Genomic DNA, 18,325 nt, shown 5'->3' with positions numbered 1-18,325 from the left:
AATGAACTAATAAATAGACGATGGACCGGAAAACAGGTGAGCAGAGTCCACCACGGAAGAGTGTCCAGACCAGCAGAACCTGCTAGCGACCTGTGCAACAATGACGGGCAGGCCCACGTGCAGTCTTGGAAGCTCCCATCTCAGCATGCCCAGGTTCCAGAAGGAGGGGGACAACAGGGAACAAGACACTTGTGGCCAGGGTGGACCCAGGGCTTACGACCACCCCGTAAAGCCAACTTCCCTAGGTTGGGACCACTAAGGACAGGTCGCATGGGGCCACCTGAGCCCAACACATGCAACACTGGACTCACCCAGGTGCCTGCAGCAGGCCCCCACTCACCCTTCTACTACCCCCTGTGAGCCTGACCGCAGAGAGAAGACGCATTCATCTACCCATTCGGAAGCTGCAGGAACAAGACACCAAGAGCCCCTGCCCTCAGGGAGCTCCGAATCTGTCGGGGTAGAAAGACTATCAAGTTCCCAAATGAAAACACAACCACAGCCCAAGGAGGGCCAGAGGAGAGGAATAGAGTGCAGGGGTCACACTCCAGACAGGATGGTCAGGGAAGGCCTCTCTGAAAGACGCTGAAGCTGGGCTCTCAATAACAAGAAGGGAGCAGGGACGTCCCTTGTGGTCCAGCGGTTGAGAATCCGCCTTCCAATGCAGGGGGCGCGGGTTCGATCCTTGGTCAGGGAACTAAGATCCCGCATGCCACGGGACAACTAAGCCCACACGCCGCAACTACTGAGCCCGCACACTCTGGAGCCCATGTGCCACAACTAGAGAGAAGCGCTCTCACTGCAATGAAGAGCCCGCGCACTGCAATGAAAGATCCCACGTGCCACAAATAAGACCCAGTGCAGCCAAAAATAATAAATAAATAAATATATTTTTTTTTAAAGACAAAAAAACAAGAAGGGAGCAGGCATGGGAAAAAACAGAGGGAAGATCATTTCTGGCTGAGGGAAGAGCCTATGCACAGGGCAGGGATGTGGATGTAGATGTTTGAGACAAAAGCAGTACAGCAATGAGTGAGCAGAGCAGGGGGTAGAGGAGGACCAGAAGACTCTGAGGGGAGTGTTTTCAGGCGGGGAGCGCTAAGATCCTCCCCGCTACAAGGGAGAGACCCCTCTGGCTGCTGCTGGGTGGGGAACACAGCCAGGAGGGGCAAGAACAGAAGTGGTGCACTTGTGAGTACGAAGGCTGTGACAGGCATCAGAAGACCAGGCCCACTGTGAGCACCTGCCTCTTGGAATGGTTCTTTGTCACAAAAGTTAAAAAGTGGGTTCTGGGGAGTTCCCTGGTGGCCTAGCGATTAGGATTCGGCACTCTCACTGCGGAGGCCCGGGTTCAATCTCTGGTTGAGGAACCATCCCACGTGCTGCACAGCACAGCCAAAATACAAAAAAGAAAAAGGTTCTGACTGGGCTTTGACCTCACTGAGGGTCATCCCATAGAGGAGGACGGAGCAGATCATCCCAAAATGTGACTTTAGTGTATGTGATGTTATATCAGAAAGGATCTTTGGCATCTGGGCTTCTTCCTCCATCTTCTGGGCATACTGTTTAGCAAGAATCCATCTCCATGGGCCTTGTTCACTGACAAGTCATGATGCGTTCAAAACAGGCCACATGCAGGGCTTCCCTGGTGGCTCAGGGGTTAAGAATCCACCTGCCAATGCACAGGACACGGGTTTGAGCCCTGGTCCAAGAAGATCCCACATGCCGCGGAGCAAATAAGCCCATGCACCACAACTACTGAGCCTATGCTCTAGAGCCCGCGAGCTACAACTACTGAGCCTGTGCTCCACAACTACCGAAGCCCATGCGCCTAGAGCCCGTGTTCTGCAACAAGAGAAGCCACCACAATGAGAAGCCCACGCACCGCAACAAAGAGTAGCCCCAATTAGAGGAAGCCCGCACGCAGCAATGAAGACCCAACGCAGCCAAAAATAAAATAAATTAATTTTAAAAATTAAAAAAAAAAAAGGACACATGCAGAAAGCATTTCAGGTGGCATCACTGATGCAGATCTGAATTTATCCACCTAACCATTTATCCTTATCCGCCTAATGATTTATACCTTGACTATGGGCCAGGAAGTGTGATGGGCACTTCACTCTCCTCAGTGGCCCTCCGAGACAGGTGTCTTTATCCTGGCTTCATGGATGAGAAAACTGAACTGTCCCGAGACAGTTAAGAAACTGTCCCGAGAGCAGACCCAGTGGCTTGCAAAGGCCACGGCCACTCGGCCACACATCATTCCTTCCTCAGGGCATGAATGCCTGGGCCAACCCACAGTGAAGCCCACTTTGAATCTAGTAGAACCCAGGCTCTGCCGCTCACTAGCTGTGTGACCTGGGGTACATCTCTTCGCTCCTCTGGGCCCTGGTTTCCCCATCTGTCAAATAGGGATAAGAGGACTTTCCCTGGTGGTGCAGTGGTTAAGAATCCGCCTGCCAATGCAGGGGACACCGGTTCGATCCCTGGTCTGGGAAGATCCCACATGCCAGGGAGCAACTAAGCCTGTGCGCCACAACTACCGAAGCCTGCGCTCTAGAGCCTGCGAGCCACGACTACTGAGCCCGCGTGCCTAGAGCCCGTGCCCCGCAACAAGAGAAGCCACCGCAATGAGAAGCCTGCGCGCCGAAACGAAGAGCAGCCCCCGCTCGCCGCAACTAGAGAAAGCCCGCGCGCAGCAACGAAGACCCAATGCAGCCAAAAATAAATTTAAAATTTTTTTAAAAATAGGGATAAGAATAGTACCAACTTCATACGTTTACTGTGAGGGGTACATGAGTTAATTGATGAAAAGCACTTAGAGTGAGCACTGTATCAGTGGTGGCTTCCATCGTGATGCTCTGGCTGTGCCCAGGTTATTAAAACAGCCTCAGCTGCCACCGTCGAGATGAGCAAGAGGGCGTTAAGACCTCACCTGAACTTGACCAACCAGCCCAAGGTCTCGGGCTCTTCTCATCCTCATCCAGCCAAGACTGTCAGTGAAAGTACAGGGTTTCCCAAACAAACTCAACTGCGTTAACAAGACAGGTAGTCTTTGGGGAGCACAGTCCCCACCCCGCCAGGCAGGGCTGTCAACCCTCCACCTTTTTCACTCCTCAGGAACCAGTTATTCAAGAGGCTCCGCTAGGCTCAGGGTTCCCCGTCCGCACCCCAGTGCCCCACCAGTGGGCTCTAACAGCTGCCCTGCCCTGCACCCGCCCAGCCACACCCAGCACTCAGCTTCTCCCGCCCACCTCCTCCACCCAGGCCCCGCCAATGGAGTCAGGCAAACCGGAGGCCAAGGCCCAGCTCCACTGCTTCCTGGCTCTGTGACCTTGAGCAACTTAACCGACTTCTCTGAGCCTCAGTTTCCTTACCTGTAAAGTAGAAGTTAACACTGGTGCCCACCGGATCAGGTGTTCCACAGGACTCAATAAACTCTGGTCGCTGTTATTACCAGCACTGCCAGCATCACCAACAATGCCGCGGCTCTGGCTCTTCTACGGATGAGGAATCAGACAGACCTGGGTCTGGATCCTGTCTCCACTATGCTGTAATCTTGGACAAGTTCCTTCACCATTCTGAGCCTCTGGTTCTTTACCCACAAAACGAAGAGACAAGGAGTACCCATCTCTCAGGGTTTTTGGAAGGACATGAGAAGTGCGCCCTGTCGCTGATATTATTATCCAGCCACAAAAAGTAACCCAGAAGAAAGAGGGGGATCATAACTGGGTTCCCATCCTGCCTGCAAACGCAAAATCAATCCCAAAAGCGTTTTCTGAAGGCCTGCTGGATGCAGCCTGCAGAAAGCTGTGAGTGAGAGATCAAACAAGCCCCATCTCAGAGCACAACACTTTCCTGCAAACAGGCACCAAATTTAAGTGCAAAAGTCAGAGACCAGCATATTAAAACAGCGCTTGATGGCCAAAAGAACCCAAATTATCCCTCACCTTTTACTTCAGAAGGACACAAGAATTCAGAAGAAAAAAGTACAGGAAACAACAGACACTTAGGATGCCACCTCCCAGGTTAAACAGATATTTATATTTTACTCTATTTACATCAGATTCCCTTAAAAAAAAAAATAGCTGAAACCTTCCCTATGCCTTTTCCTCCCCCTCCATCTCTACCCAAGCAACGGTTCCTCTAACTACTGTGTAATTCCCATACATTTCTCATCTCATATTACAATTTATCCTTTAATTAGGTATACGTCCATAAACAACACACATAAGTCTCATTTGGCATGTTTTTTAAATTTATAAAATCTTCTGCTATTTGTTTTTCCACTCTACAGGATGTTCGGAGATTTATTAAAGGACCAGGAAATCAAACTAGATTGTTTTTCATATAATGGAATCGTGCACACAGTTAAAATAAATGAACCAGAGCTACATGTAGCACCTCTCCTTTTATGCATACCCCTTGAGGATATATTTCCAGCAATTTCATAATGTTCTTTATTGCTGGCCTTTGCTGTCACAATTAAACAGATTTTGCTCCAAGGAGCTCAGAGAGATTAAGTAACCTGCGCTGGGTCACAATTATTTAGTGAGTGGCAGAGCCAGGCCTGTCCGAAGCCCATGCACCTATGGCACCATTACACAGGAGTCTACGTTCTCCTTAATTTTCACCTTCCACCCAGTTTTCCGGCTCTAAACAATTGCCTCTTGACCAGAACTCTTGCTTCCAGAACTTTCGCATACTTACTCCTGTGGAGAAAACTGAAGCAAGAACCGTATTGGTCGAGGATTATTCACAAGATGAGAACCAATAGAGCTACCCTTTTTTTGGGGGGAGGGGGTGGAAGATCCTAAATGGGGCAGTGAGGACCCCGCGAGGATGAGGCTGCCTTGCCTCCGGGAACCCAGCTGTGGGAAATGGGCAGCGACCTGGGCCCAAGAAGGCTGAGAGGGACTGATCATTCCAGGAATTAACAGACTCACAAGATATAGCAACTATTTTTGAGCTGCTACTGGGATCATTACTTTGACCTCTCATCTGCAATGGCAAAACAAAATTAAAAAAAAAAAAAAATCCTATAGCCTCAGATAAGCAGTTCCCTTATCGACGTTGCTCTGATCCCAAGACAATCCCAAGGCCTGCTCTGCCTTCCGAGGAACTGCTTCAGCCAAAGCCCGAGAGTCACCTGTCCTACCTGCTTTGTCTCAATTAGGCCACTGAAGGGACACATCATCCTCTCAAGACCATAGAAGGGAGAATGGCAGTGTCAGCAAACTGTCATCACAGCAGCAGCAAATCTCCCTGCCAGCTGGAACCCTACCTGCCAAAAACATCAGATATCAACCCTCACTAACTCACTGTGTCACTGAGCAAGTCCTGCACCTTTCTGAGCACCATCTCTATCGCTTGTAAATTACACGTCATAGTCTCCAAGGTCTCTCTCAGAGTCAAAAAGGTCTTTCTGGTGGGTGTTAATCACTCAGTGGATAGGGGGTCGCTTGGGGGTGGAAGGATGGACTTAGTCCCCAACAGAAATACATTCTTTGCTATGGATAATTGACACCTTTTCTCAAACTGTTAAATGTGAGGGAAAGAATCTCTGCCATTTTTATTAGTCTGCAACAAACATCCAGCGCTGATCGGCCTTAACACAACATTGTAAAACAACTATACCCCAATAATAATTTAAAAAAACAAAAAAAGCTGATTGGCACGCTGTGCAAACTGGGCTGGGAGACAACTGCTCCTCCTGTACGGAAACTCTGTAGCTATGACCTCAGTGCTTACTGGGCAAATGTTAGCAGAGAATGGTAACAGAGAACACAGCAAATTAACAATTTTCTTTTCTTTCTCCAAGGTCATTTTAAACAGTGGGTTTGAAGCCCCTCCCTCCTTCTGGGAGGGAAAGGGTTTGAGTAAAGTAGAGCATGTCCTCCAGTCCAAGCCATGGGCCTCAGGCTGTGCCCAGCTTCCCGGAACAAAAGTGCCCACCCCAAGGGTCCTCTGGGGCCTACTTTATCTGCCTGCCAACTAGCAAAACTAACTCCATTTTGTAAGAGACCACACGTATCTTCCATCCTGCATCTTTCAAAGTGAATGTGCCTCTTTCTCCAGGGTTGCACAGAGGTTTCGAGAGGGAAAAGTGTATTAGGAGAACTTTATTAGAAGAACTTCAATCTATAATCATAAAGTTGAATGAAGCATGAGATTATTGAATCCTACCTCCTCATTTCTGAGCCATGTCAAAAATGACTAAGGACTTCTGGGTTAAAGGTTTCAAAATATTCTGGGTAAATTACCGCCAAAAGTAATAATAATAGTAGTAGTAGTAAAGGGGGTGGGCAGAAACAGTGATATTCCACTGGTGAATAAAAACAAGAAATCTCTCCTTGTACTTACATGAGCCACCTAACATGATCAAATTCACAGAGGCAGAAAGTAGACAGTTGCCAGAGGCTGGGCAGAGAAGAGAAGGGGGGTTAGTGTTTAACGAGTACAGAGTTTCGGTTATGCAAGATGAAAAGAACAGAGTTCTGGAGATGGATGGTGGTGATGGCTGCACAACAATGTGAACGTACTTAATGCCACTGAACTGTGCTTTTAAAAATGGTTAAGGTAGGGCTTCCCTGGTGGCGCAGTGGTTGAGAGTCCGCCTGCCGATGCAGGAGACACGGGTTCGTGCCCCGGTCCGGGAAGATCCCACATGCCGCGGAGCGGCTGGGCCCGTGAGCCATGGCCGCTGAGCCTGCGCGTCCGAAGCCTGTGCTCCGCAACGGGAGAGGCCACAGCAGTGAGAGGCCCACGTACCGCCAAAAAAAAAAAAAAAAAAAAAAAATGGTTAAGGTAAATTTTATGTGTATTTTACCACAATTGTTTTAATTGGGGAAGGGAAAAAAAAAAAACCAAGAAACCTCTCAACCTGCTCATTTTCATTTGGGGACCAGTATGGCATAGTGGTTAGCAACTGAGACTCTGGAGTCCTGAGTTTCTCTCTCTGTTCTGCATTACTAGCTCAGAACCTTTGAGCAAGTCATCTGACATCTCTGAGACTGTTTCTCCATCTACAAAAACAAGAATAATTAATAGTCTCCTACCTCACAGGGGTGTGAAGATAAGAAAACAAGGTAACAGAATCTCACGAGCACAAAAGTAAGCACTCTTCAAATTATCCTTATTAATTTAATAATAAATTAGTTTATTATTTAATATTACTTATAAGGCAGCAATAATTAATTAAATTATTAACATTATATTATCAGCTAGGTCGGTAAGTGCATCAGAACACTTCGTCTTAAGGGAAAGAGGCCCGAGTTAGGAGTCAGAAGACCTAGACTTCAAGACTGGTTATGGGTGTGAGATTTCTCCTCGGTGACACGCTGGGGTTGACTGAGATGATCTCTTATATTAACAGAAAACAAAGATCAGCTTTGCTCGTCGGCGGGAGCCAGCACTGGAGCTACACCTTCACCGCCTAAGCCGCTCAGGGAGACGTCCCGGGCGAGGAAGGGATCCAAAGATCAAGCCTCTCTGGGCTGATTGCAAAGCCCCTTCCAAAGCCCGAAGCAAAGGCAGGGTGCAAGGTTTGTGCAAGACACCCTCAGAGTGGAAGCAAGGGTTTCACACCCTCGCTCCTCCCCTGCCTGCCAAAGTCTGCAACTCATCCCGCAGGGGGAGCTACAAGGAACCTGTAAGCTGCCCAGGTCCTGCAGAGACCCCAAGAAAAGGCAACCCCAAAACAGCCTGGGTTGCAGAATTAGAAGTACCTCCCCCGCATATGCGCACTGCGATTTACGAGTGGCCCCGGGGCACAACGCGCGCCTACTGCGCCTGCGCCTTCAGGCTCGGCACAGGGCGAGAAAGGGGGGGGTTCCCGTTGTCTCACGAAGAAAAAAATGGGTCTGCGGCGGTCGCTCGGCCCCCGTTTCTTCGTTTCTTACCTCAGAGTGCTTCATGGCTCCCTCACACGGCGGCTACTGCTCCTGCTGCTGCAGCTACCTGCGCGCAACACTGCAAGGGATACCTCACACGCTCACGACCTCCCCGCGAGACTAACCGCGGCTCCGCGTCCGCCCCGCTCCTCCCTGCCGCGCGCGCCCCTCCAGCCAATCAGCGCACGGGGCGCCCACTTCGCCCTCTCCCAGCAGGGCAGGTCTGAACGAGAAATAGCCGCTCTCGCCACGGGGCTAGCCAATCAGCTTGCAAGACCCACCGAGGGGGCGGAGCGCGGGCATGAGGGAGGGGAGTCGGTAGAAAGAAGGGGCTTGGCTACCCACCAATCAAAGGGGGCCTCGGCGCCGCGAGCCCCCCCCCGCCCCGCCCCTTGGTGGCGTCGCTGTGGAAACCAAGGGAAGCGAAGGTTACTGCAAGGCGGGGGGGGAGGGAGCTAGCAGTTGAGTGACGTAGAAGGCAGCGTTCACGTGGTGGGCAGCTCGACTGGATGAATTCCGAGGTGGGCGGCCCCCGGAGGATACCGGGGAACAACGGGAGAGGGATGGGGGTTGGAGGCATGGGCTGGGGCACCTGGATGGAGAGGCCTTTTTGGCTAGGGGACCCGTATCTGTCATGAATGGGAGGAAAGGAAAGGGGAAATGGGTGGTGAAAAGCCTTCTGGAACCGCCCCCAACCTGTAACCATTCTGGGGCTGTCTTCACTCCCTTTTCAATGCAAGCCCCCGCCCCACCTTGCTCGACTCGAAGGGCACGGAAGCCACATTTGTCTCTACCTGCACGGTCCAGTATGGTCACCGCCGGCCACATGTGTCTAGTGAGCCCTTGAAATGTGGCTAGTCAAAACTGAGATGTGCTGTAAACATAAAACACAAACCGATTTCAAAGACTTAGTACGAAAAGGAAAATGTAAAAAAAAAAAAAAAAAACCTCATTAATCACCTTTTATGTTGATTACACGTTGAAATTATATTATTTTGGATATATTGGATTAAAATACATTATTAAAATTAAATTCCCCTGTTTCTTTTTACTTCTTTAATGTGCCTGTTGGAACATTTAAAATCAAACACAGCTTGCATGTGGCTGGTGGTTGTGCCTCTCACACTAGCTCTACTGGACAGTGCTGGTTTGGGGTCATGCCATGCCTTTGCTCCATTGATGGTCATGAGCAGGCTGGGAGGCTGGTTTCCACCACACACACACACACACACACTCATGCACACTTAAGACAGGACCTGGCACACTCCCTCACCTTATCTACTTTCTCCTGATTCCAGACCCTGCCCCTGAGCCTTCATCAACTGTTGAACCCTTCAGAATTCAGAGGCCTGGCATCAGGGACATGGTGAGAAGTCCTCAAAGATAGATCTGTGATTCACAGGAGAGCAGGGCAGGAAGAAGGTGAGTCAATGCTCAGCACTTAGTCATCCTGGTTAGGCTCTAGAGACTTCTGAAGCTACAGCTTATGGGGACCCCTGTCTCCAAGTAAAGGAAGCTAAGGCTGTGGTCTTCAGAAATTCATTACCTTTTTCATCGGGCCTATCTGGGCAAAACAGATGAAAACATAGTGTTTTATACTTGTACGTTCTCTTGGACAGATCTCTTCCTGTTAGCAGTTGTGGGGCTCACAGTATCTTGAGATCCTTTATGTACTGACAGGCCTCATTCCCTGGCCTCATGGAGGGGGATGGGGGACTACTCGCTCAGAGGCCACAAGTTTAAATCGTACGAAGTTGAGTTACTTGAGGTGTCTACTTCTGAGATGCTGAGGGGGCAGGGTTGAACCCCTAAAACCCAGCCATGTTTTGCTACTTTGCCAGTTTTGCCAATTTCCAGCTTCTCCAATGTGGTCTGAGTAAGCATGTCTTCCCTATCACTGGGTTCCAGCTAGGCAAGGCACCTGGTGTCCAAATAGATGTCATTTTTGGAGATTCCACACACATTCCTACAGACTCAGAACATTCTGGAATTTCCCCTTCGAGACTGCTTCCCTGAGCCCTGAACTCACTCAACAGGCACCAAATAATTTTGTGAACCTACTACGCTGTGTGCCAGCCGAGGCATAAAAATAATTTCCGTCCCTCTCCTCACCTACAAGAAATGCATAGAAAGGCGTGATCCAGCCTGCAAAGAAGTCCTTTGTTTTTGATGGGTATTACAGGTGTGAGGACCCCTTGTTGGCCTCACCTGCCTTCCAGTAATCAGTCTGCCAGCAGAAACCAAATCCACCCTCAGAATGAAGACTGGCCACTTTGTTCAAGCCATTCATGACACTGTACCACGGCTCTGACTATGTAGGGACAGCTAGATCGTCCAGCACAGTGGCTGATTCATAATGGTGACGAGTAAATACATTTGGTATTTGCTGAGCCAAATGTGATAAGTCCCTTAGAGCAGTTTCCAAAGGGGAAATTCTATTTCCCACATGCAAGTAAGATAGGATCTTGATTCTTCCAGGAACCTGGCTTGGCTTGTTTTTGGGTGTGTGATCAAGCTGATTCAGAGCTGTGTGAGGGAAGGTAAAGCCTATAGCAGACAAGCCAGGGCTGGTTAGCAACTTTCCACTGTGTCAGGAGCCCCAGAGAGAGGTTTCCCAAGTTCCATCTTGTCTGCCTTTTTAATTTTTAAGTCCATGGGATTTATTTTCTTTTGATTGACGTATAATTTACATACAGTAAAATTCACCTTTTTTAGTGTACAGTTCTAAATAAATACAGACATGTAACCACCACCACAGTCAAGATACAGAACATTTCCATCATCCCCCCACATTCCCCTGTATCCCTTTGCAGCAGATCCCATCCCCTGGCAACCACTGATCCAATTTCTGCATCAATACTCTTGCCTTTTCCAGAGGTCCTTTAAAATGGAATCACACAGTAAATAGACTTTTGAATCTGGCTTCTTTCATTAACATAATGCATTTGAGGTTCCTCTGCATTGTTTCCTGTGTCAGTAGCTCAGTCTTTTTTTATGGCTGAATAGTATTCCATCATGTTGCCAGATCACAGTTTATTCATTCACCCACTGAAGGATATTTAGGTTTTAATGGCTGTTGGTAATGACAGATAAAGCCTTGATAACCATTTGCTCATGGGTTTTTATGGGAACATAGGTTTTTATTTCACATGGGTATTCCACCAGGGGAAGGTTGTTAGCTTGTATGGCTGTAATGCTTTTGAAGTTCTTTTTCATGAAGAGAAGAGTTGAAAAAAATGGCGATGCTTTTTTTAAAAAAATTAAGTCTTTATCATCATCTGAATCACAGCTTAACATAAGCTGAGTGCTTACCACAAATACTCAGTATGCTACACACTTTACACCTCAGCATTTTATTCACTGGGTGACCTCAGGCAAGTCACATGACCTCTCAGAGCCTCAGTTTCCCTACCGGTAAAACAGAGGTAATGATAGTCCAAGCTCATAAGATTATTGTCAGGATTAAATGAGTTAATACAGATCAAGTGCTTGGAACCGGCTTGACACAGAGTAGGACCATGTCAGTGTTAGCTATTATTATGATGTTCATTTCCTGGCCCCTCTCAAATTCATCCACATAGCAATCCTGGGAGGTAAGATCTACCCTTATCCCATTTTCTGGAGGACATACCTAGCAATTCGAGAGGTAGAGCAAGTTGTGCAAGATCACACAGGCAGTAAATAAGTAAATAGTGGGTCCAGGATTTCAACGGAGGCTGACCAACTCCAGACTCACCTGCTTAGTTTTTTTTATTTTTTAATTTATGTTTGGCTGTGTTGAGTCTTCGTTGCTGCGCGCGGGCTTTCTCTGGTTGCAGTGAGTGGGGGCTGCTTTTTGTTGCGGTGCGCGGGCTTCTCATTGCGGTGGCTTCTCTTGTTGCGGCGCGCAGGCTCTAGGGCATGCAGGCTTCAGTAGTTGTGGCTCATGGGCTCTAAGAGCACAGGCTCAGTAGTAGTAGTTGCTCCGCGGCATGTGGGAGCTTCCTGGACCAGGGATCGAACCTGTGTCCCCTGCATTGGCAGGCGGATTCTCAACCATCGCGCCACCAGGGAAGTCCTGCTTAGTTCTTACATTAGGGTTCTATTGGATACCAAAGAAACAGAACCAGTAGGATATATGTGTTTGTGAGTGTGTCTGTGTATTAAGAGATTTATTTCAGGCATTGGCTCACACGATTGTGGGGGCTGGCAAGGCAAGTCTGAAATCTGTAGGGCAGACCAGCAGGCTGGAAACTCTTGGCCAGGAATTGATGCTTCATCCTCAGGGAAACCTCAGTATTTGCTTTTAAGGCCTTCGGCAGTGAGAGCGCAGAACCCTAACCACTGTACCGCCAGGGAATTCCCTCAGTTTGCTTTTGAAGCCTTTCAACTGATTGGATGAGGTCCACCCACAATACCAATGGTCATCTCCTGTACTTAGAGTCAACTGATTATAGATGTTAACCTAACCACATATACAAAACACCTTCACAGCAGCACTTAGTGTTTAATTGAATAACTGGGTACAACTGCCTAGCCAAGTCGATGTATACAACTACCCATCACATCTTCTCTTCTTCTCTGAGTTGAGAGCTCAAACCTGTGCTGAGATTTCTGCAGAGGCCACTTTTCCAATAACATTCCAAAGTGCCCAGTGAGTGTCCAGGTCAAAGAATCATAGCCATAAGAAGAGATGTTGAGTTTTGTTTTTGTTTTTTTCTTTTTTGGGGGGGGTGGTTTGAACAATTAAAACTTCCTGAACATGACCCAGGCTTGCTCAAGGAAGGGAGAGTTCCCAGCTCTCAGGTTGCCCCTAAACACAAGGACACCCTTCACATGATGTTTTTGGCCCACTCAGGGCTATGTGAAGACCCTTGGAGGCTGCCACATCTGTTAACTCTTAAATTTATAAGTGTGAGGAAATCCACAAGCTCTGAGTTTTTCCCCATGATGACTCTCCCGCTGTTTATGTAGCTTTTAAAAAATTCAAACTCTCTCCCCTCCATGATTGGTTCAGGAACCCTGCAGTGCTGTGCCCCTGGGCACCCAGCCCAGACTCATCCTCCCAGGTCAGCTGGTGTGTGTCCTAGTCCAGAGTCCTTACTGACACGGTTACCCTGGGGTCGGGGTGGCCAGGGATGGCTGGAATCCCCCTGCTAGACAGCAGGGGAAGGCCATGGCATCTTTCTCAGGAGTTCCAGCCTGCACAAGGGCAGTAGTTACCAGAAGCTTTTTGCCAGGAAGCGGGTGGCTCAGCAGCCCACCATTCAACCAGATGGCTAGTCACCCCTTTGACAGCACTTCCTCTAGGCCAGGCCTGTCCTGGGCACTTCACAAATGTTGAATCAACGTCAACTTCAAAGCCCTATGAGGCAGGTACAACTACTACCCCCATTGTACAGATAAGGAAGCTAAAGGCCCTGGAAGGCTCAGTAACCAGCCCAAGATCACACAGCCAGGAAGAGCTGGAACCAAGAATGAAACCGGGCTGTCTGTCTCCAGAGCCAGTGTCACACCGCCCAGACCTCCCAATCAGTTCTTCCAGGAAACTCTCTCCTTCACAGGGCACCACCACCTACCCAACCCTCTTCCCTTCTCAGGTGGTACCCCTTTCTGAGCCTTCTTACCCCGTCAGCCCTGCCCTTAACCACAGACACCCCAGACTCTCAGAGCCGAAAGGGATCATGTTGCCCACAGATGAGGAAACAGAGGTCTTGAGAGGTGTATGACACGCCCATGTCTCCCCCAAATCATAAAGGTAGTGGGGAGGGGAAAAAGAAGGTGTATTAAAAACAGCCAGGAATATTTACGAAGCGTCGGTTCCAGACACGTTTCTGCCAGTAGAGACCCAGCACTGACAAGACCCAATCCCTGCCCTCGTGGTGGTCGCAGGCTGGGAGAAGGGTGACATTTAGCATGAAAACCAAGGAACAGGGTAATTTCAAATTTCAGTGGCAGGGGTTCTTGAGAATACAGTAAACTGAAAGACTTAAGGAGCTGGACTGAGAAGACCTCTCCAGGGAGATGAACTTTGGTCCCGGGTGCTCACCCCGCTTTACAGGGTACTGTATAGGTGAGGACAGGGACAGTACCGGGGCTCCCAAGTGCATTCTACCCACAGCCGGTAGAAGAGGGCGGGTGGGTAATTTTAGTCCCAGAAGCAGGGTGGGTGTCTGGGGCAATGAAAGATTAGGTAACTCCCGCACCCCGAGACTCCTGGCAGGAACTGAGTCCCAAGCCCTGTGAGATAAGAGCGGGCACGTTTGCTTCTGCTACGGAAGGGGCGGGGCGAAGGGAGCAGCGCGTCGTAACCTATTGACCCAGGCAGGGGGCGGGCTGCGCGGCCGGCCGGGTCGTCAGGAGCAGTAAAGCAAGATCTCTATTGGTTCCCGCGGGGGATGGGCGGAGCCTCCGTCTCCCGGGGGCGTGCGCCACGGGGAGGCGTTGCCGAGGGCGGAGCGGGAAGGGGCGTGGCCGCGCGCACGGGGCTGTTGGCGGTGCGGCCCCGCCCCGGATGTTGCGCGTCGCAGCCTGGGCGGCGGCGATTGGTCGAAACTGCGTAGGGGGCGAGGAGGAAGGTTCTGGAGGGGGCTGGCGGGCTCTGGAAGCTTCCGCCGGGCGAGTATATAGACTCCGGGAGCGGGCGGCGGCGGAGCCGGGGGACGGCTACAGCTGGGGCGGGGCGAGCCGTACGCGCAGGCAATGGGCAAGGACTATTACCAGACGCTGGGCCTGGCCCGCGGTGCGTCGGATGAGGAGATCAAGAGGGCCTACCGTCGCCAGGCGCTGCGTTACCACCCGGACAAGAACAAGGAGCCCGGCGCCGAGGAGAAGTTCAAGGAGATCGCCGAGGCCTACGACGTGCTCAGCGACCCGCGCAAGCGCGAGATCTTCGACCGCTATGGGGAGGAAGGTAGTGTGCGCGCTCGCGGCCGGGGGCGCGGCCCCGCCGTTTGACAGGCGGAGAAACCGAGGCACAGCGGCCACGCTGCGGCGTCCCGGGGAGTGGGGGGCACCCCGGCCCCCGGGGGCAAGCAGCCCCCGCCCTCTGGCCACACGGGCGTCCGCTCTCGGATAGGCGGCCGCCCGATGGGAGGAGCAGCCCTGGCTGCGCTGCTCGCCCAGAAGCTTCTAGTATGTCTGGGACTGCCCCTCCCTGGGCGCCCGCCTCCGCCCACGGCCCCTATCGGTCCGGGGTGCTGAAGGAGAGGGTTCGGAGGCCTAGCTTGAGTGGTGACATTGTGGCCCCGCGGGCCCTAGACTCACCTGGGCGAGGTGCAGGGCGGGGTCTCTCTGGCTGAGCGCCGGGCACAGCCTGCGTGTAGTGAGCCTGCAAACGAGAGTGACAGTTAAAGCCGAGCGACCTCCCGGAGCTCTCCGAGGGTGGAGTGAGGTAATCCCTGTAAAGTGCTTACTTGGCTCCGTGCCGTGCCGAGCACGTAGTCGGCCGTCAAGGTGTATGGAGCAATGGGGCCTGTCTCTGCCCAGCCTCCCCGGGGTCGCCCTCTTCAGGGAAAAAGAAAGCTTTCTTGGTGTCCAGTTGCTCGTTGATGACTCAGGCTGGCTTCTGGGCTTGGCCTTCAGAAATAAGTGACTTTTTATATAAGAATGGTGGTAGTAAGTGCCAGGGCGTGAGAATTTGAAAGTCTCCGTTTACAGTTTCACCTTCATCTCTACTCCGCCACACGTCTCTAGCCCTAAAGTGTTTAAGAGTAAACATTTAGTGAAAATTGATCCTGGGTTGTGCTTTTTTCATCGGATCTGTTAGTGAATTCTTTGTACTCCTTGTAACATTGCAGGAAGGATGGGTTACTCAGGTGTGAGGACCTGGGTGACCCCAAGAGATATGGCCATCTCAGAGCTTGAGCCTTTCACTACTGTCATGCCACAATGAACTACCTACCTTGGGGAGTAAGGGTTCTGTTTATGCCGCTGCAAGTGGGAGGTAAAAGCTTGGGGTTCTTCGTTATTCTTCCCAGACAGGCTAAAAAAAACCCTCCCGCAATGGCTCCTAAGCTTTTTTCCTTAAGGAAAGCTCCTGGAGAGCTAAGCTCCTAGCCAGCCATCTGATTTCTTCTGCTTTTGCTTTTCAGGCCTAAAGGGCAGTGGCCCCAGTGGCGGGAGCAGTGGTGGTGCTAACGGTACCTCTTTCAGCTACACATTCCATGGAGACCCTCACGCCATGTTTGCTGAGTTCTTCGGTGGCCGAAATCCCTTTGACACCTTTTTTGGGCAGCGCAACGGGGAGGAAGGCATGGACATCGATGACCCATTCTCAGGCTTCCCCATGGGCATGGGTGGCTTCACCAACATGAACTTCGGCCGCTCCCGCCCTGCCCAAGAGCCCACCCGAAGGAAGCAAGATCCCCCTGTCACCCATGACCTCAGGGTATCACTTGAAGAGATCTATAGCGGCTGTACCAAGAAAATGAAAATCTCTCATAAGCGGCTGAACCCTGATGGAAAGAGCATTCGCAACGAAGACAAAATCTTGACCATTGAAGTGAAGCGGGGGTGGAAAGAAGGGACCAAAATCACCTTCCCCAAGGAAGGAGACCAGACCTCCAACAACATTCCAGCCGACATCGTCTTTGTTTTAAAGGACAAGCCACACAATATCTTTAAGAGAGATGGCTCTGATGTCATTTACCCAGCCAGGATCACCCTTCGGGAGGTAAGGCACTAGGCAGGGCAACGTCTGCGGAGGGAGAAGGCTGCTTTTTGACACAGTTCAGTATTTGCTTGACACATATTTCTGAGCTCTTGGTGTGTGCCAGGCTTGGGAGGTGCAGTAGCAACAAGACTTTCCAGGGCTCTGTTTTTCCAGAGCTTCTGTGCTGGTGACCTGGGTGGATCTGGGGGCAGGGTCTTAGCTACAAAGGCCTCATGGTGCTTACCTTACATTAAACAGCCTCTGGGCAGGATGTGAGCTTCCGAAGCTACTCTCTATCTAATGTTGTCCATTTGCTTTCCAAGGCTCTGTGTGGCTGTACAGTGAATGTCCCAACTCTGGACGGCAGGACCATACCTGTTGTATTCAAAGATGTCATCAGGCCTGGCATGCGGCGAAAAGTTCCTGGAGAAGGACTTCCTCTCCCCAAAATGCCCGAGAAACGTGGAGACCTTATTATTGAGTTTGAAGTGATCTTCCCCGAAAGGATTTCCCAGACGTCAAGAACCGTTCTTGAGCAGGTTCTTCCGATATAGTCACTGTGTTCCCCAAGGACTGACCAGGGACCTTTCCAGAGCTCAAGGATTTCCAGACTGTTCCACCAGCTGTGGACCCGCGAGAGGGTGGGAGGGCCCAGGGCGGGCTTTCGTACTGCTGAATGTTTTCCAGAGAATATATTACACAATCTTCTAAAGTCGTGCACTAGACTTAAGTGGTTTTTCGAGCGATAGGGTGGCAGGTGGTGGGGACAGCAGGAAAAGGCAGTCCAGTCTGCCCCGCTGGGTCCTGCCACCCTCCGGGATGGGCCCACACCCTCCTCCCCCAGGCCCTGCCCAGGGGGAGAGGCAGACCCACAGCTGGACTTGATCCCTCTGTAGTCCCTTTGCTTGCAGATGTTAGACGTGGTATGGACCTGCCTTCTTGGTTACCAGGTCCTGTACACTCCTCAGTTTCTGTTGTGTAATCAGTTCATGTTTTATTCTGTATTTGTCTCCCACGTCTTACTCTTCCCCTGAAGAATCCCGTCTTTTCTCTTGCCATCTCAAATTGAGAACCTAGACTATTTTTGCCCAACTGCCTGGCCGGCTCCCACAAGCAATACCTCTCTCTCGTTCCAGCAAGACCAAGGGAGCCGGCCTCCAGTGAGCGAGTAACTTGTGCAGCTGCCTCTCCCTCGAGCGTCTGGGGTCCTGGCCGGAGCAGGGGGTCCTCTCAACCCCTGGCTCCAAGGCTGGGTGCGCTCACTTTCCTTTTCTGTAAGGCAATCTTCTGGCACACCTGGGATTTACCAGTGGCCCAGGTAATTTTTCATTTAATGGACTCTGGACTCTCAAAAGGATCTGATCCTTTTGCATTTTGCACAGCCCTAGGTATAATCCCTTTTGATAAAAGGGTCTCTGCTTCTGATTACAGGAGCACTGTGGAACGTCTGTAAATATGTTTTTATAATTCCGTGTAAAGTTGGTGTGACCTCAACTGAAACCAGTCCACAGCAGCTGCTGCTCTCTGTAAGGGGCCGTGATGGAACTCGGAAGGAACCTGGTGGGGGCGGGGGGCGGCACGTAGGAACAAGTGTCTGTTCCTCGCAGGCCAGTCTGGTGCTCAGACCTTTAGATTCGTTGTAAGTTGCCACTGCCAGCACAAGACCAAAGTGTGTGACTTGTCAGTGTGCAGTGTGACAGCATTAAAGACTGATGCTAAACCTCAGGGGAGCGGTCCTGTGACTCTGTTTGAGGGCTCTGCTGATGGGCTGGGGTGGGGTCTGGGCAGCCCTGCAAAGGCG

The 18,325-nt window shown here is 50.8% G+C and overlaps 2 protein-coding genes and 1 long non-coding RNA gene across 3 annotated transcripts in view; 1 reads left to right on the top strand and 2 right to left on the bottom strand.

Moving 5' to 3' along the window:
- TECR (trans-2,3-enoyl-CoA reductase) overlaps nucleotides 1–8,057 on the bottom strand; it is a 28,975-nt gene extending 20,918 nt beyond the window's left edge. Inside the window, exon 1 of the mRNA XM_024767474.1 lies at nucleotides 7,902–8,057. Coding sequence (XP_024623242.1) covers nucleotides 7,902–7,916 — 15 coding nt within the window. The 5' untranslated portion in view covers nucleotides 7,917–8,057. The remainder of the gene's footprint in view (nucleotides 1–7,901) is intronic.
- A 629-nt stretch (nucleotides 8,058–8,686) lies between these two features.
- On the bottom strand, nucleotides 8,687–15,958 carry LOC112414814 (uncharacterized). Its single transcript, XR_003006225.1, has 3 exons — nucleotides 15,287–15,958; nucleotides 15,138–15,201; nucleotides 8,687–8,766 (listed from the first exon to the last, which is right to left on the bottom strand). It is a non-coding gene; the product is annotated as an uncharacterized LOC112414814 (long non-coding RNA).
- On the top strand, nucleotides 14,447–18,249 carry DNAJB1 (DnaJ heat shock protein family (Hsp40) member B1). Its single transcript, XM_024767473.1, has 3 exons — nucleotides 14,447–14,784; nucleotides 15,965–16,545; nucleotides 16,848–18,249. Exons 1-3 carry the CDS (start codon nucleotides 14,574–14,576, stop codon nucleotides 17,076–17,078), a joined length of 1,023 nt encoding a protein of 340 aa, XP_024623241.1. The 5' UTR covers nucleotides 14,447–14,573; the 3' UTR covers nucleotides 17,079–18,249.
- The last annotated feature ends 76 nt before the right edge of the window (nucleotides 18,250–18,325 follow it).

The sequence above is a fragment of the Neophocaena asiaeorientalis genome, unplaced genomic scaffold (genome assembly GCF_003031525.2).
Source record: "Neophocaena asiaeorientalis asiaeorientalis breed wild unplaced genomic scaffold, Neophocaena_asiaeorientalis_V1.1 scaffold87, whole genome shotgun sequence".
NCBI lineage: Eukaryota > Metazoa > Chordata > Mammalia > Artiodactyla > Phocoenidae > Neophocaena > Neophocaena asiaeorientalis.
This window is presented reverse-complemented; position numbering and strand designations above follow the sequence as displayed.